General features: G+C 60.7%; 2 protein-coding genes and 1 pseudogene across 3 annotated transcripts; 1 reads left to right on the top strand and 2 right to left on the bottom strand.

Moving 5' to 3' along the window:
• Positions 1-29: 29 nt before the first annotated feature.
• LOC127035704 (pleckstrin homology domain-containing family A member 3-like) lies at positions 30-9,531 on the bottom strand (annotated as a pseudogene).
• A 516-nt stretch (positions 9,532-10,047) lies between these two features.
• On the top strand, positions 10,048-18,851 carry TARBP2 (TARBP2 subunit of RISC loading complex). 2 transcript variants are annotated; one of them, XM_050925965.1, is made up of 9 exons: positions 10,048-10,280; positions 10,829-10,998; positions 11,805-11,910; positions 12,488-12,571; positions 13,273-13,342; positions 15,571-15,688; positions 16,175-16,302; positions 16,971-17,163; positions 17,655-18,851. In XM_050925965.1, the coding sequence occupies exons 1-9, from the start codon at positions 10,228-10,230 to the stop codon at positions 17,810-17,812; spliced, it is 1,080 nt and encodes a 359-aa protein (XP_050781922.1). In that variant the 5' UTR covers positions 10,048-10,227; the 3' UTR covers positions 17,813-18,851. The 2 variants fall into 2 exon arrangements, with proteins under 2 accessions (XP_050781922.1, XP_050781921.1); XM_050925964.1 differs by having other exon boundaries at positions 13,270-13,342.
• Positions 18,852-19,341: 490 nt separating this feature from the next.
• On the bottom strand, positions 19,342-23,843 carry NPFF (neuropeptide FF-amide peptide precursor). The gene is made up of 3 exons (XM_050926034.1): positions 23,671-23,843; positions 20,953-21,080; positions 19,342-19,572 (listed from the first exon to the last, which is right to left on the bottom strand). The coding sequence occupies exons 1-3, from the start codon at positions 23,809-23,811 to the stop codon at positions 19,449-19,451; spliced, it is 393 nt and encodes a 130-aa protein (XP_050781991.1). The 5' UTR covers positions 23,812-23,843; the 3' UTR covers positions 19,342-19,448.
• Positions 23,844-27,611: the final 3,768 nt, after the last annotated feature.

Here is a 27,611-nt window from a genome sequence, read left to right as displayed (position 1 = left end):
GGGGGAAAGAGACACATGGAGACGAGCCACTTGTTTCAAAATTAGAGTCTTTATTGCAAGGCCTGATCTTTGGCAGAGCTCTTCGCAGAAACGGCTGCCTTCCCTCGGCAAAAAAACAGCCCCAACCTGGTGACACAAAATCCTGTGTCAAAGCAGAAAGAGCCAGAGGACGACAGCAGGGACCGTTTTGCAGCTCCATTAGAATCGGCCAGGCCCTTGCTGTAGTGTTCAAAGAGTTTAGCGTTGGGTGCAGTCACCTGACTCAGGTGAAGTCCGGGTGGGAGGAGCCAACCCTCCCCTGGCACCATCTTTCTTCTCACCTCTGCTTCTCCTGTCCCCAAGACGCACACTTTGCTCCCAGCAGCCCCTGCAGCAGGAGGGCCAGCTGGGCTCTCGCTTCTGGCCTTGGCTTGAACCGTCAGCGGGGCGCAGACGGGAACTGGCCAGAGGGAGGCGCCCTGCCAGATTGAAGGAACCAGCCTCCTCTCACCCGCCTGCTGGATCCAGAGGCTGTGGCGAGAAAGTGAAGAGGGCGCCCCCTGCTGGGTGAAGCCTGGTTGTAAGAGGTGCTTTGATGCACCATGGCACCGAACTGGGCACCAACTGGATGGGACGAGGGGTAGAAGAGCAAGATCCCCTCAGAGCCCCATTTTGGGGGGGCAGTACTATTTCCTGGGCAGGGAGAGCTCTCCCCTGACACACCACATAACGGGGACACCAGCTCTGCTCCCACGGATTACAGGGGATCCTGCTGGATCGTATTTGGCCATTAGCCCCCGCATGCTGGCTGGCTCTCTGAGGCTCTAATACTGTGTTGGCTGGTGATGGCAGACACCCCGGATCCCTCCTCTCCTGCACTGATGGCATCATGCATAGCATCAAAGCGAGGGGGAGGGGACAAGAGGCAGGGGTAGGAGGCGTTTGGGCTCCCTGGGCTGGGGAGCAAAGAGGGGGCAGTTTTCCAGTTCCATGCTCAGCAGATTCTCTCCCTCTCCCCCAGACCCAGGGACAGGGCATAAGGCCAGCACAGGCGCCAGGAGAGATCAGCACCAAGGAGAATGTAGCTCTTCTGCTCCTGGGACGAGGCCCCCTTTGCCCCACCCCAGGATAGGAGCTCTGTCCCCTCATCCCAGAGAGCCTGCGTTCCCACCGCCCATGGCACCCGCTGCTCAATACCACCCCGCAGTGCCCCTCTGGCCTCTTCCGCCTGCACACCAAGCCCTTTCCAGACGCTCCCCCCTGCAGACGGGGAAATGGATGCAGAGCACGGAGGTGACCCCCCCTGGGTCACAGGACTCAAGCATCCTGATGCTCAGTCCCCTGCTCTACCTGCTAGATGCTACTCCCTTCCCAGAAGGGCACCGCTCCGCCCCTGTGGAGCTGGGACCAGCGCAGGGCGAAGGGGGAAGCAGGAGGGGGCCAGCCTGAGGAGCTGGGGGGAGAACACGGCCCCATTGTTCTCTGCTGGTCCCTGGCAGCTCCCAAGCACAGAGAAGTGCCGTGCTCCTGCAGGGCTGGGCCAGAGATTTTCCCAAGCCCCCAACGTGAGGTGGATGCAGCGCCTGGATCTTGGTGCCGTTCACTTCCGCTTGTCACTGCCAGCCAATTCCGCCGGGGACTCTTGCGTGGGCAGCGGTGCCTCTGGCAAGGGAGGGGAGGAGGAATTAGGGAGAGCAGCAGCTTCTGGCCTCTGGGGGGCTCTAGCTCAGGGCTCCAGTCCCCAGGCTGGATCAGGCAGGGGGCATGCGCAAGGTACCCTCAGAGAGAGTCACTCAGCTCCTGTTACTTCCTGCGCAGGACAGCCTCACCTAACCCACCACTGCCACCTCCAAAGGCTCTGTCAGCGTTGCCATCCTGGGGGAAACTGGGGCACAGGGAGGGACTCGCCCCTTGTCTTGCAGAGCTGGGAATTGAACCCAGGAGTCCTGGCTCACGGGCCTGTACTCGGTCCACTAGAATCTGCTTCCCCTGCTCCCCTCTCACCAATGGGGCCCTGGCTGCCCATCTGCATGGAGATTGACACCTGCCCACAGGAGACACAGCTTGGGACTGTGACGCATGGGAGCCATGAACCTCAGCCCCAAAGGGCCCATTGGGGCATGGCTAGTGTGGGCCAGGGCCAGCAGGAAAGGCAGAGCCTGCTGCGCGGGGCAGGGGGAAGACAGTGCCCTCCAGGGCGGAGCTGGGGCGGGGCAGGGGCTGATGCTGTCCTGCAATACCTGTAATCATCTGCAATGGGACAAGCAGCCAGCCGCCTCGAGCTGGCCATGTGACCATGCTGCACTGTGCTGGCCCCCCCTGGTGACAGGGAGGCTGCCCCATGACTCCTACCTTCCCTCTCCTCCACGATGGTGCCGACAGGGCTGTCGGGCGCGGGGCCCTGCTGGCTCCAGTGCTGCGAGCGGATCACCACCATCTCCTCCAGGTTGCGCAGCACTGTCACGGCGCCCTTCTGTGGCGGCTCCGGGGGCCGGGGCGGCTCTGCCCCTCTGTGAGACGGGGGCGGGGTGAGAGCCTTGGCCTGGGGTGGGCACCTAGCAAGGCACCCAAGGGAGAGCCCAGCTGATTGCTCCCCCCACCCCATCCAGTCTACCCACCCAGGGGGCTGGGAACCTTCCCCATCTCCAGCTAGGGGAGTCGAGGTGGCACTATGCAGGGCGAGGGCCTGACTTGGAGGGAGCCAGGACCCATGTCGTGGGCACCCAGAAGCCGGCTGCCTGCCTGCACCCGCATTCTGCTCAGTCTCAGCCCCCAGCCAAGCGCAGGGACCGCAGGATCCTCACCCAGCACAGAGCTGCGCCACCGGAAGCCTCCCTCCCTTCCCCCATGGCCAACCTGCTCACCTGTCGGGGGACACGATGCCCGTGTGGCTGAGGGAGCGTCTCACCTGTGAGGCCAGAAAGTGGGAGAGGGTCAGATGGAACCAAGCAAGCTAGGGGCACCAGGCGGCTCTGGAGTTAGTTCAGATCCAGCTCAGACTGGCAGCGCGGGCACACATCTGATGACTGCCGGGGGGGCCAGCCATGAGCCACGCCGGGATCATAGCAACGTCCTCAGCAAAGAGGCCGAGGATAAACTGACCCCAGACGCTCTGCTCAGAAGCTTGCCCGGGCTCTGCCCTCTCTGGGGCCATGCGCAGAGCCCAGCTAGCTCCCAGCCAACCCACACAGCCCTTCCCCGCACTTGGGGCTGGCAAAGAAGTGAAGCATGCTGGATTTCTGATCTGTCCTACGTAGATGCCATTGCTAGTCCAAATGCTGCCCCCCTCAGGGAGGCTCTTACTCTATGGGAATGCGGGAGTTTGGTGCCCACGAAGTCCTGAGGCAGAGGGGACGGCGAGGGCTGGTAGAGCTCGGGTGCCAGGCGGGCGTTGGCGAATTTCATGCACTCCTCCAGTGTGGAGATGAACTGGCTGCAGGTGGCTCTGAGCAAGGAGGAGGCTTCGTTCATCTTCTGGGAATAGGGAGGGCAGAGGGTTACCAAGAGGAATGGCCACCCACAATCCTTTGCGCTTCTGTAGCACCAGCCTCTCCAAGCCTGCTGTACAGGTGGGGAAACCGAGGCAAAGAGAGGGGCAGTGACTTGGCCTGGCCACCCAGTGAGTCAGTGGCCTCCCCGCCCCTTTTTAGCTAGCTCACTTGCATTACAGACAGCGTGCCAAGGCACTGCTCAGAAGAGAAGCAGCTTTGGGGAGAGAGTCATGCCTAGCGGATAGAGCAGGGGAGTGGGAATCACGATTCTTGGGTTATTTCCCTACCTCTGGGCGCAGAGTGGAGTCTAGTGGTTAGATCGGGGGCTCACATCCATGCACATCTTCCCTTCTGGACCCTGCCCCATCCGCTTATGCTGCAAAGCCTCATACCCCATGAGGATCCCGGCCACTTGAGGTGGTGGTATCACAGCACAGCCCTGCAGTGGGGAGTTCCACTGGTTGACTCTACACTGCATGCCGCAACCCTCTCTGAGCTGCTGGACTCAGGCAGCCTTTGGGCCCCGGCAGGAGGGAGAGGGTAGCCAGGACCCGTGTCCTCCAGATCCTCCTAAAACCCAACAGCTCCCCTTTAACCTCCCCCCACTCCCTTTGAACCTCGATATCGAGCGGGGAGCCATTGTCCTGGGGCCGTGTGGACTCCTGGACATCCAAGACCTGCTGAGTCAGCAGGTCGCAGTACAGCCGTAGCTCCGACAGCTTCCGGCCCAGGGACTCACTGCTCAGGTGCATGTCTGGAGGGAGACGGGAAGATCAACATTGCCTCATTCCAATCCTGCTCCTCTGGAAGCCCCAGGCCCTGTATGGTATATGCAGGGATTGCTTTGCCCCTGCCACTGAAGTGCAGCCACCTCTGGGGTGGAACATAGCATCTGTTTAACAACCTGTAGTAGCGCTGCACTAGTCTAAGAGAGGAAGTGAAGAAAAACAGAGGATCCAGCAGAAACTGTCAGGGGAGCCAGAATGGAATGACCCACGTTGGAATTTAGCTAGGACACAGGGGTTGATGCCCCAGTTCTCACAGCGTGCATTGGGTTTGTTAATAAGTGGACCTGTCCTGTGTGGTGGCACTGGGCTCAGCACTGACCCAGAGAGGAAAAAGCGCCCCCTGCTGGAGTCACCCACCCTCCAGCACAACACCCCATAGCGCTGCTCTGGGGCACTGACCCAAAGGGGAGAGCGCCTCTTACTGAGCCTCACTCTCTGCAACCTAGTGCCTACTAGCACTGCACTCTGGGGTCTGTTTGCTCATTGCAAGGGGAGAGTGCACCCCCTCACTGAGCCCCCCCCACCGTCACTCCCTGCAGCACAGCACCCTCTAGTGGGCTGGGGCTTTACGGTCAGGCCGTCCACTACTGGGGCCCCACCCCATAACCAGCAGGTCAAAAGGATGAAATTCCGGTTCTCTGCAGGGACCGATGAGTGACTGTTTACTAAAGAGGAGGGAACGCCCAGGTGCCCTTCTCTGCTGCCCGCTCCACCACAAAACTGAAGGGTGCAGCCAGGCTTACCACACCCCTCTGCTGCTGCAGTCTTGGGCCCGCAGGCATAGCTCTGCCCATGTCCCTCAGTCCCAACCCCTGGGCTCCCCCAACCCTCCGATCTGTCCCTGACTCCTGACGTACAGCTCCCCCCTGCCTGCTATTCCAGGCCCAGATCTGCCACACCCCAACAGAGATCACAGTTTCCCTGGCACGGTGCCCACGCCCTCCCTTCCGGGAGGACCCACCTTTGTCCTTCTGGCTCCTGCTGTCGCCCAAACAGGCTTTAGAGCTCCCCAGGGCCACCAGCCACTTCTGCCTCTCTGCGGCACCCCCTGCCTTCAGGTAGAAATACTGCTCCCCTGGAATCACCAGCTCCATGCGCGTGGGGTCGGTGGGGTGCACTGCAGGCACAAGACAGTCGCTGGGCGAGTGTCCAGTGCTCGGGTAGCCGAGTCTGTTCTCACCTTGCATGACACAATCCAGCTCTGTAGCCAGAGTCTAGGGACCCAGGGTTTCTTCAGGAGGAGAGTGGGAGTGGGGTCCTGTGATTAGAGCAAGGGCCTGGGAGCCACGACTCCTGGGTTCTATGCCCAGCTCTGGGAGGAGAGTGAGGTCTAGTGGTTAGAGCAGGAAACTGACCACTAGGACACCTGGGTTCTATTCCCAGCTCTGGGAGAAGGGTGATGTCTAGTGGTTAGAGTGGGGGACTGACCACTAGGACACCTGGGTTCTATTCCCAGCTCTGGGAGGAGGGTGAGGTCTAGCGGTTAGAGCAGGAGATTGCGCACTAGGACACACGGGTTCAATGCCTGATTCCAACAGCCGCACACTCTTTTCTGGAATTTAAGTACTAGACTGGACAAAGCCCTGGAAAGAGCAACAAGGGATGAGAAAGGCCCATTGGAGAATCTGGCCCCTAAGTGTTTGTTAAACTCTGGACCGTTGCCCTGACAGGATCCCAGTCAGCAGCGTAGCATGCCAGCCCCTCCTGGTCCAATCGCCTCCCACTACCCGCACAAGCGTCTCACCCAGCAGGGCACCAACCTTTGATCTCACAGACGGCCATCTTGATGCTGCCTTTGCTGCCTTTGCCCACGTCGTCCTGAGAGTCGTAGTAGGACAGGATGCCACTGTCCAGGACAAAGTACCGTGGCTGCCAACCTACAGGGGAAAGGAAAAGCCAGTCACCCCACCAACGCCTGCCAGGGCGCTTCTCTCCTCCAGGGAGCCCAGCTCCTTTGCCTGCCACCTGGCGCACAGGAGCTCTTCCCACACAAGGCACAGGGCAGTCTGGTGACTACAGCATGGAGCCAGGACTCCTGGGTTCTATTTCCAGCCCTGGGAGGGCGTGGGGTCTCATGCTTCGAGCACTGGGCCGGGAAGCAGGACTCCTGGATTCTATTCCTGGCTGTGGGAGAGGAGACGGTTCAGAGTCAGGACTCCGGGGTCCTATCCCTGTCTGTGCCCCCGACACGATGCTTCCCCAGCGGCGTCCGTATGTGGGGTATTATGGGGGTGACGTGCTCCAGTGCAAGGGGCTAGAGATGTGCAAATGTAACGCTGACAGACCCCGGTTGTCGGGGCACAGGATCGAACCTGAGACCTCTGATATATCTCTATCGATCTCACTCTAAAGCCTTAGCTAACAGCCACTTGGCTTTTAGCTCATGCAGTACAGCCTATCTCGCTCTCCCTCTCCGTGCCACCAGATGGGACAGAACCCCACACCCAGGAGGCATGTGGGTTAGGCAAAGTATCCGAGGGCCAGCAGGACAGGACCAAGGACGTTTCTTAGCAGCCGTCAGGTCCTATCCTGCCACCACCACTGCCCGGCGATGCCCACAGGGACAAAGGCCTAGCCAGAGCAGATTGGCCAGCCACCTAGTCCAGCGCTTTGCCAGCCAATACACAGCACCCGGGCCTCTCCCATTTCTGGCCCCACGAAAGCTGCCCAGTGCTGGAGAGTCTGGCAGTGGGATTCCAGGATGTCTCCCCATGGCTGGGTTCTAGGGGGACACAGCCCGGGGTGCTGGAGAGGACAGCAGGTTATTTGCTACTGCTCCCCCTTTGGAGTCCGCCCGTGTTGCTTGCCCTGTAAGGGGGAAAATTACAAGCAAACTCTGCATCCTCACGACCCCCCAGGCACAGGGTGGCCCCTGCACCCAGTTGGCATCTGGCTCCCATGGGCCAGCTAGCCTTTGTGCCAAGTTAGAGCTCGGGAGAGAGGTGGGTGCCACCCTGGAGCCTGCTGGGGTCCTCCCATCTCATCTGGAAACATGTGGTGCAGGTCATAGAGCTGGCCCCGTTCAAAGGGAGGGAGGCAGCCTCTCTTTGAAGGAAGTCATAAGCCTGGCATGGGGGGGGGGTCCAGGTCACAGTCCTGTGAACCTGGTTCAGGGGCAGTGAACCCAGGGGTCACAGACCTGTCCTGGTTTGGGGAGAGGGACATGGACCTGCCCGGTTCGGGGGGAGCAGACCCAGGTCAGGGGAGGAGGGCACAGAGATCCAGCCCGGTTGGGGGTGGGGGAGAGGAGGGACACAGAGACCTGGCCTGGTTTAGAGGGAGGGTCACACAGACCTGGCCCAGTTTGTGGAGGTGGGTGGGGGGAGAGTCCCAGAGACCTAGTCCAGTTCAGGGGAGGAGGGTCACACAGACCTGGTCCGGAACAGCTGGGGGCAGGTCACACAGACCTGGTCCAGTTTTGGGGGAGAGGGGGATGTCACACAGACCTGGCCCGGTTTAGTTGGGGGCGGGTCACACGGACTTGGCCTGGTTCAGGGTGTATGTGTGTGCGACTTACACAGACTTGTGCCTGGTTTGGGGGGTGTGTGTGTCACACGGACCTGGCCCAGTGCAGAGGGGTGGGGGAGGGTCACAGGGACCTGGCCCGGGTCGGAGGAGGGATGGGGGAGGAGGGTCACAGGGACCTGGCCTGGTTTGGAGGGGAGGGGGAGGGTCACAGGGACCTGGCCCGGGTCAGAGGAGGGGGGGGAGGGTCACACGGACCTGGCCCGGTTTGGAGGAGGGGGGGAGGGCCACACGGACCTGGCCCGGGTCGGAGGAGGGGGGGAGGGTCACACGGACCTGGCCCACGTCGGAGGAGGGATGGTGGAGGAGGGTCACAGGGACCTGGCCCGGGTCGGAGGAGGGATGGGGGAGGAGGGTCACAGGGACCTGGTCCGGGTCGGAGGAGGGATGGGGGAGGAGGGTCACAGGGACCTGGCCCGGGTCGGAGGAGGGGGGGGGGAGGGTCACACGGACCTGGCCCGGGTCCGAGGAGGGATGGGGGGGGAGGGTCACACGGACCTGGCCCGGGTCGGAGGAGGGATGGGGGGGGAGGGTCACAGGGACCTGGCCCGGGTCGGAGGAGGGATGGGGGGGGAGGGTCACAGGGACCTGGCCCGGGTCGGAGGAGGGGGGGGAGGGTCACAGGGACCTGGCCCGGGTCGGAGGAGGGGGGGGAGGGTCACACGGACCTGGCCCGGGTCGGAGGAGGGGGGGGAGGGTCACACGGACCTGGCCCGGGTCGGAGGAGGGGGGGGGAGGGTCACACGGACCTGGCCCGGGTCGGAGGAGGGGGGGAGGGTCACACGGACCTGGCCCGGGTCGGGGGAGCGGGGGGAGGGTCACACGGACCTGGCCCGGGTCGGGGGAGGGGGGGGGGAGGGTCACACGGACCTGGCCCGGGTCAGGGGAGCGGGGGGGGGGGAGGGTCACACGGACCTGGCCCGGGTCAGGGGAGCGGGGGGGGGGGAGGGTCACACGGACCTGGCCCGGGTCAGGGGAGCGGGGGGGGGGGGAGGGTCACACGGACCTGGCCCGGGTCAGGGGAGCGGGGGGGGGGGGGAGGGTCACACGGACCTGGCCCGGGTCAGGGGAGCGGGGGGAGGGGCACACGGACCTGGCCCGGGTCAGGGGAGCGGGGGGGGGGAGGGTCACACGGACCTGGCCCGGGTCAGGGGAGCGGGGGGGGGGGGGAGGGTCACACGGACCTGGCCCGGGTCAGGGGAGCGGGGGGGGGGGGAGGGTCACACGGACCTGGCCTGGGTCGGGGGAGTGGGGGGGGGAGGGTCACACGGACCTTGCCCGGGTCAGAGGGGGGGGGAGGGTCACACGGACCTGGCCCGGGTCGGGGGAGCGGGGGGAGGGGCACACGGACCTGGCCCGGGTCGGGGGAGCGGGGGGAGGGGCACACGGACCTGGCCCGGGTCGGAGGAGGGGGGGAGGGGCACACGGACCTGGCCCGGGTCGGAGGAGGGGGGGAGGGGCACACGGACCTGGCCCGGGTCGGGGGCGGGGGGAGGGTCACACGGACCTGGCCCGGGTCGGGAAGCGGGGGGAGGGTCACACGGACCTGGCCCGGGTCGGGGGGGGGGGGTCACACGGACCCGGGACGGTCCGGCCCCCCCAGGCCAGGGGACTCCCAGACCCGCCCCCCCGGCCGTTACCCGAGAGGTAGTTGGTCCATTTCAATAACGCTCCCTCCATCGCCAGGGCAGTAAATCTGACCCCCCATTGACAACACCGGAGCGCCCAGCCATTCACGGGCCGAGGAAGGCGGGGCATAGAGGTTTGCCCAATAAAAAGAGCGGGTTGGACACTAGGGCGGGGCATGGGAAAGACCAGCCAATCACCATGGAAGATAGTGCTAGGGTGGGCGGATCTCACCAATGACATCACAGACCCCGGCCTGTGGCTAACGAGAACGCTCCGTCCCGCAGGGCCGCCATTTCCCCCACTTATTGCGCGCAAGGGTCTGTGGGTAATGTAGTTCTCCAGCCCATTTTTTTTTCCTCGGCAGAGAGACAAGCAGAAAATACCAATCCCAGCGGGCCTTAGGGCAGCTGAGCGCACCGCGCTGGATTGTGGGTAACATAGTCCTCCTGCCGCCTAGGCTCAGAGACTGGGGCTCAATGTCCCAGAGTGCAGCGGGGCTCTCAGTGTGCGTCTCACGGGTTTGTGGGTAGTGTAGTCTTCCCTGCCCACATGGCCCCATGGAGGGGGCGTGGCGCGGACTCCATGTCCCAGCATGCATCGAGGCAGCGCCGTGCTGCGCGGGGGGTTGTGGGTAACGTAGTCCCCCTCTCCGCGGGGCCAGGGACGGGGTCCCCGGGAAGGACTCCATTTTCCAGGGATCCCCGGGCGGCGCTGGCGGCCTCCCCAGCCATTGTCGGTGGCGGCGCGCGCTGGCCGGAGAGGGGCTCCCACCCAGGGCTGCAGGCGAGGTGGCTCCGGTGGGGCAGGAGGAGGGAATGAGTGAGGAGGACGAGGCCTGTGGGATCAAGAAGAGTGGCGGGTTCCCCAGGTAACGGGGCGGCCCCTCCCCCCACGGGGGGGTCTCCTAGGGGGTCAGCCCCCCCGCTGGGAGGGGGAGGTGGATCGGGGGGGGCAGCTCCTCCCACTGCCCCCCACCACTGGGAGTCTTCTAGGGGGTCAGCCCCCCCGCTGGGAGGGGGAGGTGGATGGAGGGGGCAGCTCCTCCCACTGCCCCCCACCCTGGGAGTCTTCTAGGGGGTCCGCCCCTCCCGCTGCACCGCTGGGAGCGGGTCTTGGGGGGGCAGCTCCTCCCGCCACCCCAGTGGGAGCTGTGGGGGGGACACGTGCTCCTATGGGCCCCCCACCCCACTGGGTATGGGGGTGGGAGATCGTGGGGTAGAGACAGCTGCTCCCACTGGGTACTGGGGTAAGGGGTGCAGGACGGCTTCTCACACTGAGCCCCACCACCCAACTGGGTCCTGAGGGGATATTCACTGGGGGCATCACCGGGGGCTCTGGGTGTTTCATGTCCTAGGGTCAGCCCTGATCTGTGGTCGCTTCTGAGGCCGTGTCCCTGTGTTGTGTCCCCCGCCACAGTATAGAGCAAATGCTTGCCTCCAATCCCGGAAAGACCCCGATCAGCCTTCTCCAGGAGTATGGCACAAGAATAGGCAAGACGCCCGTGTATGATCTCCTCAAAGCCGAGGGACAAGCGCATCAGCCCAACTTCACCTTCCGAGTGACGGTCGGGGACATCAGCTGCACTGGTCAGTTACCCATGGGGGAGGCGGGTAAATACTGCTCCCAAACAGGGGCAACCTTGACACTGCCACCCACTTGAGGGGCCTGATCCTGAGCTGCCTTCTGCTGACAGGTCGTGTCTCTGCAGTAAAGGTACCACTAGTGCTCGGAGCCAGGGGGGCTGTGGATCAGGACTCTTGGCCTCTAGTTTGGGCTCTTTTTATAAAGTGCTTTTAGCCCTGTGGGTGGATGTGCTATGTAGGGTGCTGGTGCTATAGTGAGCTGAGGGGAAATGGGGGAGGGGGCTTTCCCCAGAATTCTACCCCGGGTAGGGGGTGGTGACTAAGATTTTCTGAGGGGGATGGGAGTCGTCATCCTGGTGCATTGGTCCCATTCAGGCTGCAGGTGGAACTCGGAGCTTCTTGCCTCCTGATCTGGACCATGCCTGGGGCATCCTTGGCTGGAGGATCCGAGGGCCTCAAGGTCTTTTAGATTCAGCGGTTAGCACTTAAGGTCTTGTTTAGTAGCCTCTGAGTGGAGGGAGTTGGCTGGGTCTCAGCCCAGCTCCTAGTGGCACAGGTTCCTCCATCATAGAAACAACCTCCCTGATTCTTGGCACTTGCCAGCCCCCCGTGGACCACTCTTCAGGGCAGAATGGGCAATGGAGACAGAGTTCCTTGTCCTGCTTGGGGTCTAGAGGCTGTCGGCTTTTGGGAGCTGCTGACCTATCACTAGCACAGAGAGCAACTGAGTGACACAGCTGGGAATAGAACCCAGGACTCCCAACTCCCAGCCCACCACTGCTTTAACTGCTAAACACCCTGCTTTCCAGGTCAAGGCCCAAGCAAGAAGGCAGCCAAGCACAAGGCAGCAGAGGTGGCCCTAAAGCTCCTGAAAGGGGGAAATATGCTGGAGCCAGCAGCATCGGAGGAATCCAGGTGAGGGGGACAGAGCAGGGACCTGGGGCTTTGCTTAAATTGCTTCTCAACTTCTTTGATCCCTTACCTGCAAACTCGCATCCAGACGCAAACCCATCCTCTACTCCCCACTCCAATCCTGTCAGAGTAGAGAGGATTTGGGTGGGGTGTGGGGGAAGAGTTGAGGATGGAGAAGCTCAGCTGAGGAAACAGGCTGCACCAGCTGGTGCAGCCTATGGGCTAGAGCGCTGGACTGGGACTCAGGAGATTTGCGTTCTACTCCTGGCACTGCCACTGGCCTGCTGGGTGACCATAGGCAAGTCATTTCCCTTTTCTGTGCCTCAGCTTCCCCAGCTGTAAAATGAGGATAATGGTACTGATCTCCTCATTAAAGTGCCTTGAGATCCGTGGGTGAAAAGCACGACATTAGAGCTGGGTGGTGGTATTATTCGTTACTAAAACATCCCTAGTCCCCGCGATCCCTCTCCTGCCCCCAAGTGGTGCCACACCCAAACGTTTAGCAGTAGGAAGAGCTGGTTCTTGTTGTGCTCGGAGGCGCGAAGCCTGCTTTAATGTTTGTCACCTTTTATTTTCAAAGCTCTCCTTTCTCCCTAGAGCCCCTTTCTCAGCTCAGCACTGCGGCGGCCCCTGCAGCGCCCATCTTTCCTGCCGCCTCTCCCAGGTAAAAGGGAAAGTCACAGGGAGGGGCTCTGGGCCAAGGTCACCCAGCATAATCTTGGGACACCTCCTTTTTTATTGGGGTGGGAGGGGGTCAATTTAAAGACACCTCATAGAGGTTTAGTTATAAGAGCTGGTGGGGACTCCATATCCCAGCATGCATTGGGGCAGGATGGGGTTGTGGGTAATGTAATCCTCTGGCTGATCCAGGGTGTAGGTAGAAGCCTGGTGAGGACTCTGTATTACAGGATTCATTGGGACAGTAGAGTGCTTCGCAAGGGGTTGTGGGCAATTTAGTCCCCCTGCCTGCCTGGCCCATAGGCTGGTGCCTAATAGGAACTTGGGTATCAGGGCCCTATCAGCAGTACTGCCAACCTGCGTGCTATTTGGTATTTGTTCTTAAAGTCCCAGCTCCTGGAGTCATGTTATTTCACAGGGAATCTCAGCTTCCATTAAAAAACTGGATAAGTGTCTTGCCCTGAAGGTTGCCTAGAAAAGCTGCAAAAGGTTTAGTAACCACTAGGCAACTGTAAGAACCCAACACTGATTATTGTTTAAAAATCACCCGATTCTTAAGCCAGTTTCCTGTTTCTGAGCCCTCCAGGGTGGCCAGAGTATATTCAGGGTCCCAAGTTGGGCACCCAAAAATCACTCAAATCCACGCTCAGCCCCCTTCACTGGGTGCCATTGTGTCTCACTCAGAAGCTCACAGATGGAGGTGAAGTCGCCCATCTTGCCCCAGCAGTCAGAGTGTAACCCTGTGGGGGCGCTGCAGGTAGGTGCGGTTGTGGCACTTGGTATTGTGGGGTGGGGGCCTCTGCTCACTATGGGGAGTGGGAGTGCCCCAGAAAAAGCTGGTTGGGTTGAGGACGAAGCTATTGAAGCAAAAGGCTTCATCACCCTCGAGTACCAGAGACCCCGGGTGGCCAGATTGAGCCGAGTGGCTGGAACGGGTTGATTGGGCCCAAATCCTGACACCGGTTTAATGGCTCATGGGTGGATCTGAGGCTTTGCCATCTCTGTTAACAGCTTCAGCAGACAGGGGTCCCTCTAGCAGGTGATTCGGGGCAGGACTTGGGCTGCCTGGGCTGCCCCGCATCCTGTGGCTACAGAACTCCAGTGCTATCCAGCTGGCCCCTTTCAGAAGTTCTCAGATCCCAGGATTGTTACTGGAAGAACCAAACCACAGCTGTGTGCCCAGTCCCATGTGTCTCACCTGTGGCAGTCAGGTTCCCTCAGCCCCTCAAGTGTGGAGTTGTTGAGGGGTGAGTCTCTCAGCATTGGCTGTGCCACGTGAGGACCCCTTCCAATAGCATTTGGGTTCCTATCCCCCTTGGGACCTCTGCCCAGTTGGGCTATCCCTAGCTACAGACACTGGGCAGCCCAGGCGCTGTTGGGCAAACTCCCCACCCTCCCCTTGAGTTTACCCTGGTTGGGCTCTCGGTTTCCGTGGCTTCTGCTGAACCAGTCTGCAAAGCAGGTAGGTTGCCATGGTGACTTAGGGATGCATATGTTGATGGCTAGAGCACTGGACTGGGACTCTGGAGACCTGGATTCTCTTCCTGGCTTTACTACTGATCTCAGCCAAATTGCTTCCCCACTCCATGCCTCAGTTTCCCCTCCTTTCTCTGTCTGGGACAGGAGCTGTCTCACCTGGTGTCTGTACAGCACAATGAGACTCTGATCTCAGCTGAGACCTCTAGGCACGACCATGATAAAAACAATGAAACTAGGGCTGTCAATTAACTGCAGTTAGCTCAAGCTATTAGCGCAAAACAAATTAACTCGATTAAAACAATTAATTGTGATTAATCACCCCCTTTAAATTTATTATAACTATTTGGAGATATTTTTCTACATTTTAAAAAAATCTTGATTTCAATTACAAGACAGAATACAGAGTGTCCAGTGCTGACTTTCTATTACTATTTTTGATTACAAATATTTGCCTTGCCAAAGAAATAGGCAAAAGAAATCATATTTTTGATTTCACCTCATACAAGTACTTTAGTACAATCTCTTTATCATGAAAGTGCAACTTACAAATGTAGAATTATTTGTTTTTTTACATAATTGCACACAAAACCAAAACAATGTAAAACTTTAGCATCTATAAGTCCATTCAGTCCTACTTCTTGTTCAGCCAATTGCTCAGACAAACAAGTTTGGTTACATTTGCAGGAGATAATGCTGCCCGCTCACAATGTCACCTGAAAGCGAGAACTGGCATTTGCATGGCATTGTAGCTGGCAGTGCAAGGTATTTATGTGCCAGATGTGCTAAACATTCATATGCCCCTTCATGCTTCGATTTGTAGATTTGCACAACTTTTTTTTTACAGTGCAAATATTTGTAATAAAAAATAATTCAAAGTGAGCACTGTGTACTTTGTATTTTGTGTTGTAATTGAAATCAATGTTTGAAAATAGAGAAAAAGTAACACCCAAAAATATTTATAATAAAGTTAAATGTGTATTCTATTATTGTTTAACAGTGCGATTAAAACTGCAATTAATCTCAATTAATTTTTTATCTCACGATTAATCACTGTTTTTTTAATCTTGCAATTAATCGTGATTAATATTTTTAATCATTTGACAGCCCTAAATGAGACCCAAACTTCATATGGGCCACTAAGTGTCAGGCTTGGGTGGGAGGTTGGTCTGCACTGACCATGGCTGGATTCAGACTTGCCCCAGCCAGTTAGCCCACCTCCTCCAGTCCCTGGTGTTTAATGGTAGTTGCTTGCACAGGCTATCTGGATAGGAATCTGCCTGCAAGGGGTATCAAGGAGTGCCCTGTCCTGGGTGTTCAGTGCCAGTCTTAGGGTCTCTACACCCAGGTCCCTGGCACTGGCCTTGCTGGTGTTCACACCATGTGTCCCAGCTGTGCCTGGAGCCAGCCTGCCTCTGGGATCAGTGGGGGTCAGGCGGTCCCCCACTCCCCTACCTGAGGAGGATTCTGCCAAGGCTCTGATGATACCCCGTTGTCTCCCTCCCCAAGGAGCTGGTGGTTCAGAAGGGCTGGAGGCTACCGGAATACACCGTCACCCAAGAGTCAGGGCCTGCCCACCGCAAGGAATTCACCATGACCTGCCGAGTTGAGAGGTTCATCGAAATAGGTAACTGCCAGCCATGTACTGAGGCGACATGGGTGATGGGAGCATCTCCACCTCCTATGGGGAGAAGAGGGTCCCGGGATGGGGTGGGGGGGTGTTCAGATTCATTCCAGAGACACATGGCGCCCCTAAAGTGGGTGAGTGAATCTGGTGTTCAAAGGTGGAGCCAGGGACGGGCTGGGCAGAGTCCTGACCCACAGTCCCCTGCAGTCCCAGCCCTGGGCTCGCCCCACCCCAGCTCTGCCAGTGCCCCTCAATCCTGACCCGCAGCCCTCTGCTATCCCAGGCCTCTCTTGAAGGCCCACGCCCATTGGTGATTTTTTCCCAGACAAGGCCCTAGGGGACCCCTTGGTGCAGCCAAAGGGATCCTCTTCTAGCCCTTCCCTGTGCTGTGCAGGAGTTAAGCCCCTGTTCCCCAGAGGGCAGGCAGTGCCCATGCCAGGCTGTGGGCATCAGCAATGGCAGCGCTCCCTCTGCCTCCCCCTGCAGGGAGTGGCACCTCCAAGAAACTGGCCAAGCGCAATGCGGCGGCCAAGATGCTGGTGCGAATCCACAATGTGCCCATGGACCAGCGGGAGGGCAGCGAGGCCGAGGTGGAGGAGGACCAGTTCTCCATTGTGAGTGCGGGCGAGGGTGGGACAGCATGCTGCTTGGAGATGAGGGCCTCACCTTCTGATAGAGGAGGTGTGTCCGTAGAAACTACAACTCCCAGCATGCAGTGCTCCATGTTGCTTGGGGAGGGCGAGGTGTCTGGACTTCCAGCAGGGGAGTGGGTGGCCCATGGAGACTATAAACTGTGCAGCAGATTGCATGCTGGGAGCTGGAGGCAATGGGACCTTGCCCTCTCTAATGGAGGGGACAGCCCATGGAGACTACACCTCCCAGCATGCAGTGCACCATGCTGCTTAGAGACAAAGGGGCCTGGTGAGGTGGGGTGGCAACCTGTGGAGGCTACAAGGCCCGGTCTGCAACATGCCCCTTTGTGCTGAGCAGCTGGGCTCAAAGTAGTGACTTGTCCACCCTACGGCATAGCTGTGCTGACGAGTCCTGTAGTGTAGAAGTCAGGGTTCCTGCATGGGCTAGGTGGGCAGGGCTGTGCCCGCGTCAGGGCTAGGTGGGCAGGGCTGTGGCACTCAGGGCACGTCCCTTTTCCCACCCCCGGGCAGCGCAGCACAGCAGATCTGCATTGTAAGCGTAGGCCAGGCCTAGATGTGCTCCCCCAACATTTTGCCCCTCGGCCACTGCTGAGCTGGGCCCCCAGCTGATGCCTTCTCCCCAACCCTAGACCGTGGGGAACAAGCTGGACAGCCTGAAGGGCCGGCTTTCGGGCTGCACCTGGGACTCGCTGCGCAACTCGGCCGGCGAAAAGATCCTGCATCTCAAGAGCCACCCGCTGGGGGCGCTCAATGCCGGCTTCTGCAGCCTCCTGCAGGAGCTCTCCGAGGAGCAGAGCTTCGACATCAGCTACCTGGACATCGGTAAGGGGCAGGGATCCCATGCAGCCCCCGCTGGGCCCCCAGGAATGCTCTGCCATGCTGTTGAGTGCTGACACTGTCCCACCGTGGGGCGAGGGCTGCACTCCACCCATGGGCCAGCACTGCCCCCTCTGTGGGGTGAGGGTTTCCCAGGCCTGTGCCAGCCCCCTTAGAGCTCTGCTGCATGCTGGGGGCTCCTCGGGCCAGTTGTGGGGAGCAGGGGCAGCAACCTCTAGAGTCCTACTGCTAATGCCAGCTTTGGTGGGGAAAGCGCCCTGCCCCCCTCCAACAGGGACTGAGCACCCTGCTCCCCACCCCCAGGGGCTCCCCGTGTCACCCTCTGCCCCTTCCCCTCCCCCAGGCCTGAGCATCCTGGCCCCTACCCCTTAGGGCTCAGCAGCTCCCCCAGGCACACCTTGCAGTGCTCACATCCACGTCCCCCCGGAGCTCAGCCTGCAGCGTCCCCGGCCCTGACGCCCCATCTCTCTCTGCAGATGAGATGAGCCTGAGCGGCCTGTACCAGTGCCTGGTGGAGCTGTCCACGCAGCCGACCACGGTGTGCCACGGCTCTGCCGCCTCCCGTGCCGCCGCCCGCTCCGCCGCTGCCCGCAATGCCCTGCAGTACCTCAAGATCATGGCGGGAGGCAAATGAGGAGGCGCCTGGGCCCAGCAGAGCCCCTAGGGCCATGGACACTCAGCCAGGTGGGTGCCTGGAGCCACGCCGGCACACGCCTCCCCAGGCCGGGACTGGGGCAGACACAGGTTGGAGCCACACGCAGCCCCATGGCCAGGGCGGGGCATACTGCTGCCCCCGACTCACAAGGGGCAGGATCTGGAGCCCCCAGGAGAGATGCCAGCCCTGCCCCTGCAGCCTCCGCCAGGCCTGAGTGGGCTGTGGGCACAGAGATGTACTGGTCTCTCAGGGGCAGGTCCCATTCACTCCGACACCCCCACCACATGTGCCACCACATGTGGGGGCAGTGCAGTAGTCCACCCTAGCAGGAGATCGCTCCAGGGAGCTGTGGGCTCATCCACTGAGTCCCCCTCGTCCAGCTGAGTCCAGCGCTCTCCTCCACTGCACTGTTGGCGGGGGGGGGTAATTCTGCCCCACGCTACCCCCCAGCTGCCATCCAGCTCCAGCCACACAGAGCAAAAGTTCTTATTGGCCATAGGGAGGGTCAGGGCCCCCCACCCTCCTACCCCTGTCCCCACATCCCCAGACTGGTCAGCAGCCTCTGACTGCCCCCTGACCCAGGCGGGGCTGGCCCCCCCTGGGAATTGCTCCCCTACACCCTCGCTGTCAGCAGCCAAAACACCATCCTAGGAACCAGGTCCCCAGCAGATTTGGAACATGGAGCTGCCCCGGGCACCTGCTTGAGCCGTCCCCGTGGGACTGGAGCAGGGGCATGGCGAGGGCGGGGCAGATTTTTATTGTTATTTAAAGGCGAGACACAACTTTATTTAAGACCAAATTCAGGTGCAGCCAGCCCCTGCCACGGGCACAAGGACCTTGCTGCAGGATCAAATCCTCTCTGGGAGAGGCAGCTGCCTTTGCGTCTCCTGTCCTGATCAGCATCTGGGCCGTGCCGGGGGGCACCAGCGCTGGAGCCTATGGGTGGATTGTGGGGGGCAGTCCCGGAACCTGCGCTGGGGGAGATGGGAAATAAACTGGATGGAGGGGTTTTCTCCAAGATGATGTGTTTCCTTTTTGGGGTGACGAGATGGGGCTGGGTGAGTCTTGGGCTGGGAGGGTGCAACTGGGCGATGGGGGCCAAGCTGAGGGCCAGTAGTGGAGTGTGGGCAGCCAAGTGGAGCCAAGGCACCTGGCTGCCCTGCGTCAGGTGGGGACACTGGTTTGGCAGGGGCAACTTGGCCTATCCTGGCACTGGAATGGGCCCACCTGGGCCCTTTGCTCCCTGGCTGGCAGGATCCTCCCTCGCCCCCCGACTGTGGTGGTGGTGGAGGCAGAGACCAGTGGCCTCTGGCCTCTCCCTTTCCAGTTCAGCTCATTTGGCTGGAGCCAGGGCGAGCTCAGAACTTCTCCTTCCCCTGCGTCAGATGGTGTCATGGCGAGGGTGGGTGCTGCCCCCAGAGGCGAAGAGCGGTCGTGTGCCACAGGAGCATTGACCACATCACCCCCAGCTGTGACGCTCACATTTTATTATTGTTGCCGGAGCCATGTGACCCAGCTGCTGGGCTGCGCCGGTCGTCGCAGCTCAATCTGCTCACGAGTGGGGAGGGAGCGTCGATCTGGGCCAGGGGTGCTGGAGCTGAGCAGCCCCTCGGAGTCACTTCTTCTTCCCGAAGCGCTGGGGCACGGCCATGCTCCAGAACTGGGAGGCCATGGAATCCCAGCCCCGCTGGCTGAGCCGGCCCTCACCACCCCAGCTCCCCCGGGTGTCTCGGCCAAACCTGCAGGGAGACAGACGAAGCCCTCAGCTGCAGAAGCGCCTTTGACCCGACCCAACCCATCGCCCAAGCTTGGCTGGTGCCCCCTTCGTCCCCCCTCTTCATTCACCGCTGGAACTATCAAAACAAAGGGCCAGCGGGCTGCACCCAGCTGTGCCAGGACCAGCCTGACAGCCACGTGCTGGCCTCAGGCCACGTCTCCACCCCCGTAGCTCCTTCCCCAGGCTGCTGGAGCTACAGCCATGGTTAGACTGGGCTGCCAGGTGCCAGCGCCGCCCAAGCTGGTCCTGCGGGCTGGATTCTGGGCTTTGGCACCTGAGGCGGGCATGGCTGGAGCCAGGCCAGTTCTGAGGCAGTTCAGAGGAGCCTCTCTTGGTGCCTGGCTGGTGGGTCTTACTTGCATGCTCTGGGGTAACCGGGGCCAGATTGGGGGCTGGGAGGAATTTTCCCCCAGGTCAAATCGGCAGGGTCCTTTTGGGGGCGGGGGGGGCTGCCTCCCCTGCAGTGTGGGGCACAGGTCGCCTGCTGGGATCATGTGGGCCCGTCTCAGCTACTCAGTCCCCTGCCATGGCAGGGGTCTCTGGCACCTCAACTCCTGCTCTCTGCCTGGGCTCACAACAGCATCGGTGCCTTGAGCCTGGCTGCTTTGGTCTAACCAAAGTCCTGGGCTTGCCCCATCCAACCCCCCTTCTCCCTGTCCCCTGACTGCCCCTGGAACCCTGCCCCCATTAAACCTTCTATTCCTGCCCTGCCCACCACCCTGAACTCCCCTGCCCTCTATCCAACCCCCCATTACTGCGCTGCCTGGAGCAGCGGTGGCTGGCAGCGCTACGGTCACACCGCCTGGCCGGAGCCAGGCCACACCGCCACGGCACAGCTCAGAGCACCGGGTCAGGCCAGGCCCCGCAGCTCGCAATCCCGCCGCCCAGAGCATCGCGCCAGCAGTGGAGCGAGCAAGCTGAGGCTGCGGGGGAGGGGGTGAGCATCCCAGGCCAGGAGCTCGGGGCCGGGCAGGACGGTCCCACAGGCCAGCTATGGCCCACGGGCTGTAGTTTGCCCACCCCTACTCTAACCTCTGGTGTGGATGCTTCTTCCAGTAGCAAAGGGGCTTTCTCCATTTAGTGTGTGGCCCTGGGGAAGGGGCTTGAGCTAACTAGGATCCAGTCCCGTGTATGAAGGGCTATGGGGGGGCAGGGGCTGGTAAAATGAACCCTCACCTCCTTGAAAACGGGGCGGGGGGACTCCTAGCCAGGCAGCGAGCAAGGCTGACGCTGCTTAGTGTTGGAGAGCCAAGAGCTAATTCCAGGCTGCTGCAGAGATCAGCCGGGGGAGGCTGAGATTGGGGTGTGGGTGGGCCCCAGTGCTCCCCTCTCCCCTCCTTACCTTTGGGGCTGGAACAGGAAGGCGGGGCTGCGGCCGGGTCGCTGCAGGGCGTAGAGCAGCGCGTGAAGCAGGGTGCCCGGCGGGCGCTCATCAGAGAGGGGCCAAAGGGCATGATCCTCACTCTTCTGCTGCACGGGGTGGGGAACAGGATGTGGTTACACAGCTACCTGCCTGCAGAGGGGTCCCAACGCAGGAAGGGAGTTGGGGGGGAGGTATTTGGCCCAGGGATGGTGTTTAGGCCCCCAGCGGGCAGTGCCACCCTATTCAACGGCCACAGGAGAGCAGTGATTGTGCCAGCACAGACCAGGGGCGAGCAGGAGCTAGGTGGTTTTGGGGGTTGCGCTTGGCCACCCCCCATATATCCAGTCCTCCCAACCTTTGGCATAGTGGGGCAAACAGCCAAGTGCCCCTGCCCATTAGCCCGCAACCCTGCACACTCGGGCAGCACAGCCTGGCTCTCAACACCCCCAAGAGGCAGCCAGGCAGGGTACCCGCACCTCCCTCCCCTTGGTGAGACTCTCCCATCAAGGGATCAAGCTCCCCCACACCAGCCATTAGGCCAAACTCTTCACCCTGCGAGAGTCTCTGAGTCCAGCCTGCCAGCAGAGAGCCCCACGCTGCAAACTGCGGCCCCAGAGCCAAACCACCCCAGAGATCTAGGGGGTGGGATGGGGGGCTGACTGCAGGGAGATGAAGGCTCACTGAGCCCCCTCCCACAAACGAGGACATTCCTTGGCAACCTGGACCAGGCCCCCTCCAAGAATTTGCACTGAGTGCCTGTCACCCCCTTGCGGCAGAAGGGCAATATTCACACACACGCCCCAGGGACGGGGGTACGGGGGGGTTGGAACTTTGTTCATTCTACCTCAGCCTTTTAACCAGCGGGAACCCAAACTGTTCCTTAGTGTGTACAGCCCGGGCTGGTGCTGCCCTGCGTTAGAAGGCAGCTGCCTCTGGGGCAGAGCGCAGGGCGCTGCAGCCATGTTTAACCACCACACTACAGGCAGACAGGGAAGGCAGATTCCATCTCCCGTTGATGAGGCAGAGGGGAATTGCCTGGGTGGACGTGGGCCTGGACCTCAGGGCTCATGCTCTGACGCCCCTGGATGCAACACCAGGTACCTTTTAATGGGCACACCAAACCCCGCTGCCACGCCCATGGGAAACAACAGATGTGCTTTAATGAGCATCACAGGCATGCTGCCTCCTGCCCCGTCCCCCCAGCGCTAACCGGGGTCCAGCATGGACTCCCAGGAGATGCTCCAGCTACTCAGCTGCTCTCTAAGCTCAGTTGTGGTTAGCACATGGAGCCAGGAAACCAGGGTTCCATTCCCAGCACAGCCAGGGGCCTGCTGGGTCACCCTGGCAGCTACTGCCCCTTGATGTGCCTCAGTTTCCCCTTCTGTACAAAGGGGATGATGATAGTGACCAGGGCAGGGTGGAAAGCTAATTCTTTGGGCCCCCAGATTCTCAGCAGTGCCCCCTTGTGGGCGGCTTTAGCTCCATTCGGGGAGAAGGAACAGCCTGAGATTCTTTCACATCCCACCCCAAGGTCGGTGGCCTCTTTTGATATCATTGGTCTCAAGGTTGGAGACTGAGCTTTGCCACCAAATCCCAGGGGATCCCATCCCCCAATTCCTATAGCATTCTAGAAGGGTCCAAGTGCCCAAATCCTTAGGCACCCCACCTGAAATGCAAGGAGCCAGCAGATGGAGAGATGCTTGTGTTTCTCCTCCCTGTCTGCTGCAACCTTCCTGCTTTCCAGGGGAAAGGGTCAGCCCCACCCCATCAGCATGGGGCACCCAAGGAGAGGTCCAGAGCCTAATGGATCCCCGTGGCTCTGCCAGGGCATTGCTTGGCTGGGGATGGGGTATCCCCCCAGTGTCTCAGATCTGCCTTGGGACAGACAGGATTTCATTGTGTTCCCACAGCACCGGGTGCAGCTCCAGCCCCATTGGGGGAGATGATCTCGGGAGTGGGTCCCCCAGAGCCCAGCAGCTGGGGATGCGGGTCACTGTGGATGAGGCAGAGTCTTTTCTGTGCAGGTAAGGGCAGAGGGTGCTTGACACCGGGGCAGGGCGGCGGGGGTGTATGTGTGACAGCATCGTAACGTCCCCGTGCGAAGCCCTGGTGTTAACGTGCTAGGCTCAGTGATCTGTCACCAACGCTACTGGTCAGGAGGGGCTGGGCTGGTGTGAACCACCTGTCACATGCGCATGGCCCCTTGCCACTAGTGGATCAGATCTGAGACCGAGCAAGACAGCACCAGGGCCAGCCTGGAATGAGAGCCCAGCACTCAGCCACTCCCCTTATTTGCAATGCCAGGGGTGCTCTATGACTCAGGTTGGGGAGCAGGGAGCCACTGCCCATCTGTTGCATCTTTCCCACCAGCAACGCAGAGCCCTTTCATTCATTCAGCCTCATGAGGTAGGTTGTGCTTGTAAAAGATGGGGAAACTGAGGCACAAAGGGGCTCAGGGGTGTGGTTCTTCTCAAGGTTACAGCAAGCCAATAATAGACCCCAGACAACCCAGCTCATTGCTCTAACCACTGACCAACGCTCCCTTCCGGCTTTGGAAAGAGAACTCAGGAGTCCTGGGTCCCTGTTCTGGCCACTGGCCTGGACCCAGTGGGGAGCGACAATCAGCTGTGCGCACCCAAAAGCTGCGGTCCCTGCCTACCCAGCCCGCCACCACCTCCCCGGGCAGCGCCCACTCACCAGCATGTCGGAGAGTCTCTCTAGGTAGCTGTTGGGCTCATCCGCCAGGGTCTCTTTGGACATGCTCCCTCCTTCCAGGCACTGGCCCGTCATCACGGTGCCTGAGAGCAGGGCCAGCAGCAGTGCCAGGTGCCCGCCCATGGCTGCAGTATGGTCCCTCGTCCCGCTCCCTCTCCCGCCTTGCGCTGTGCAAATGCCTTCCCCAGCTGCGGCTCTTATATCCCCCCGAACCCAGAGCCCAGCTCACCGCACGGGCTGGGCTCTGCGAGCGGGATTGATGGGGGAGCCTCACCAGTCATTTGTAAGGCGGGGGCTTGGGGACCAGAGCTGCAGAACTGATTGCCACGCTGGGCCCAGAGAGGAGCCGGAGGCCCCAGGAGAGCCAGCGCCAGCACCGGCCTGAGCCCGCGGGCCGGGTTGTTTGTACGTTATTACAGGGATAAATCCACTCAAATGGCCCTTTAAGCCCCACTAAAAGCGACAGCTAATTGATGCTGGTTTATCACAGCGGCTTACTAGGGCCGGCCCACTGGGGGGTTACACCAGGGCCCCTCAGCCACTGATCCCTCACCTGCCCTGCGGTCACCTTGTCAGATTGACTCGGTTTCCCCATCCCCCCACCCGCTCCAGTCCACGCATTTGTCACGGCGTCATCTGTCTGGTTAACGGTCCCCACCTTGTCGCTTCCGCCTGTCTCCCTCGGCGCCGCTTCCCCGCTTAATGAAACCCATTTACCAAGCGGTTGGGGCTTGGTGACAGTGACGAGCTGAGACAGGAACACGAGCGCTGGAGAACCTCCCACTCCCCCTGCCAGGGCCGGGGGTGAGGGCAGCGCCACCGCAGTCAGGGCCCTCCCCAGTACAGGATCAAGACCTCGCCGGGCAGGGGGAGGAGATTTTCAAAGTGCCCAAGGGCATCGGGCTTGCTCAGCCCTCTGCACAGACTGGCTCCCCCCAGGAGCTAGTAAAAGGTGGTGCTGAGGGCACAGGGCTTGGCCGGAGGGGTGTCCAGATACCCTTAGGCCCAGGACAGCTCTGACACCCCCTTGCCCCCAGACAGGGAGCCAGGATCCCACTGGGCCCCATCGCTCCTGGGCTCTGCCCCAGCTGCAACTCATACCCCTTGCCAGAGGAGCGACGTGCTGGGCAGAACAGGGGGCTCCTACCAGGGTGGAGCCTGTCAGAGCCAGGGGAAGGGAGGGGGGCGCCAGGGAGATGGGCCGCTGGGTCTGATCCTGCCTAGACCCAGCAGCTAGGGCCAAGCACGGCTGCGATGGGCGAGCCAGCTGCAGCGTGGAAGCATCTGGGCCAGGCCCCCAGTGCAAAGATCTCAGGGCAGCCTGGGCGCGCTCCCTGCCAGGGCTAGCCCAAAGCAGTGACATGGACACCCAACTACACGCCCACAGGCAAACATATGCATGTTCACTTGCACACGCCCACCTGTGTGCGCACGCCGACACCAACGGGCACTGTAAGCCAGACCCTTGCACGCCTGCCGACGGGCACCTCACTAGCACTCACACTTGGGCCGTGCTCAGGCCAACCTCACTTGCCAGCAAAAGCCTCTGCACGGTCACAGGGGATGGTGCCAACAACCTCTGCCAGGGTGGATTCAGGCAACAGGAGCCTGGACAAATCCTCACTCCTGTGCCCTGGCCTCACCCTGCCTTAGGGTGGCACCAGCCGGGCTCACCCCTCCAAGTGCTGCCCGCTGGGTGCCCCCCACCCCCGCAGCAGGCAGGCTGAGTCTGTCCCAGAGGAGCCAAGCTCCAGCCCCTACCCCCACCCCTTGAGCGCCCGCCGCCAGCAGCAGAGGCCGCGCAGCCCTGTGATGGATCTCGCTGCCACTCAGCTGCGCTCGCCAGAGGCTGAGGGGGCGGCAGGGCCCCCCTGGGACAGTCACGTTCAGCACCTGATGGATGCTCCCAATAACCGGCCTGTGCTCGGCCGGCCACAGCACCAGGCTGCTTTCGCCAGCACCATTGGGAGGCAGGTGCCATCCATCAGCCCCAGAGCAATGCCCTGCCCACCCTCTGACGGCCTGCCAGGGTGGGGAGGTGGTGGCAGTGAATTAGCCTGGAGCTGCGTGACTCAACGGGCCCCTAACTGTGGGCCTCGGGATCCCCGTGTAGCCCCTGTGTTGGGGTGGCCCTGGACTTCTGGGCTGAGGGGATGGGGACAGGCTCACCTCAGAGAGGAGCATGGCCAGCCGAGGAAGGCAGCCAGCAGACTGAGGCTAGAGCCACCAGTGCTGAGCTCAGAGAGTTTGTCGAGGGCGGCTTCAGTGGAGCACGAGGGGCAGCACCTGCAGGGAGGCAGCATGGCCTAGTGGCATAAGCACAGGACAAGTGCACAGCACCCCCTGGTTCTAGTCTTAGCGGTGCCCTGGGGATGCTGGGGGACTGTGGGCAAGTCACTTCTGCTCAGAGGTGCCTAACTCCCATTGAAAGCAAAGGGTTTGGGCCTTCCCTGTGCCTCAGTTTCCCCCTCTATAAAATGGGGGCAGGAGGGAGTCACTGAGGTGAGGGGAATAGCAGCACTGCCCAGCTGAGGATGTCAAAGCACATTACAAGAATCAAGAGACAAACTCTCCTCATCCCTCATGTTGAGTATCCCTATCCCCATTACACTAACTGGGAAACTGAGGCACAGCACCGCAGCCTGGGCAGCTAAACCTCCTCGGCTTCAGGCCAGCTCCTGGCCAGGATGGCCCAGTAGAGTTTTGGGCCCTTGGGATCCAAGAGGGCTGGAAGGGGGAATTGAGCAGCTCTGTGAACCCTTTGTTTGGTGTTAGCCTTTGGGCAGTTCATTGCCCAGAGTCCAAGCCGGAAATGGAGCTGACAAAATAGCCCAAGAAAAGCTCCTTGCAGGTTCCTCTTAAGCCAGCTGCAGTTAGCAGATGCATCCAAGATGGGACCAGAACCCAGGAGTCTCGACTCTCCATCTCCTGCTCTGACCACTAGGCCTCACTCCCTTCCCAGACCCGGGGTAGAACCCAGGAGTCCTGACTCCATGTCTCCTGTGCTAGCCCCTAGCCACCACTCCACAGCCAGAGGCAGAAATGGAACCCATGGGACAGAGAGTCCGTTCCCTAAGCCGGTTGCCTACCTGAGCCACAAGTGGCCCCGAGCGGCCCAGAACTGCCCAGCCTGCTGGGCACGCCCAGGCTGAGGGTGCAGCTGTGACTGAAAGGGAGCGGATCAGGACTGGCTCCGTAGCACATGGTGCCAGGGGAGCCTGGAGTGACTCAGAGTCCTCAGGAACCTGCTGGAAGTTAGAGGAGCTGGGGACTGCTCTCATTTATCCGGGAGGGCAGGGGGCGGGATTTGGCTCCTGGGCAGCCCATTATAAAGCCACCCTTGTCCCTCCGCCCCGGGCTACCCCTCTGGAGTCTCAGCACCGCCGTCAGTCCAGCCGAGGGGGCCCCCAGAGTCATCCACGGCCCTCCAGGCGCTGCCATCATCCACCTAATACCGAAGAGGGCAGCTGGCCCCACAGCCCCCTCGTTAAGCTTGAGCTGAGCTTCCAGGCAAGGGTGGATTTTTCAAAGTTCACTCCAATCTGCCCACCTGCCTTAACTGGCCTGAAAACAGACGGGCCAGGCGAGGGCCTGGAGGAGGGCGAGAGAGGCAAATGTGGGGTCAAGGGCTTCCAGAGAAAGAGCCCCTCCCCCCAAACGACCTCATTTTAAAATCTGCTGCTCCTGCTACCCTTTGGGACGCTGCCCATGACGTCTGTCCTATGAATAAATCCCCTGAAGAAGTGCAGCAGAAGGTTGGTGATCTTGCAACTTCTGCCAAGCAAGTAGGTCCTATGACCAATGAATCAAAGGTGGAAGTCATGAAACTTAGCTTAGCTCCTGCTGATTTTATTTAGAAAACATTCATCAACGTACTTATCTGGGTAGCATCTTCCGTGATCCTGGCGGTGGTACATTGGCCG

The sequence above is a fragment of the Gopherus flavomarginatus genome, chromosome 16 (assembly GCF_025201925.1).
Source record: "Gopherus flavomarginatus isolate rGopFla2 chromosome 16, rGopFla2.mat.asm, whole genome shotgun sequence".
Lineage (NCBI taxonomy): Eukaryota > Metazoa > Chordata > Testudines > Testudinidae > Gopherus > Gopherus flavomarginatus.
This window is presented reverse-complemented; position numbering and strand designations above follow the sequence as displayed.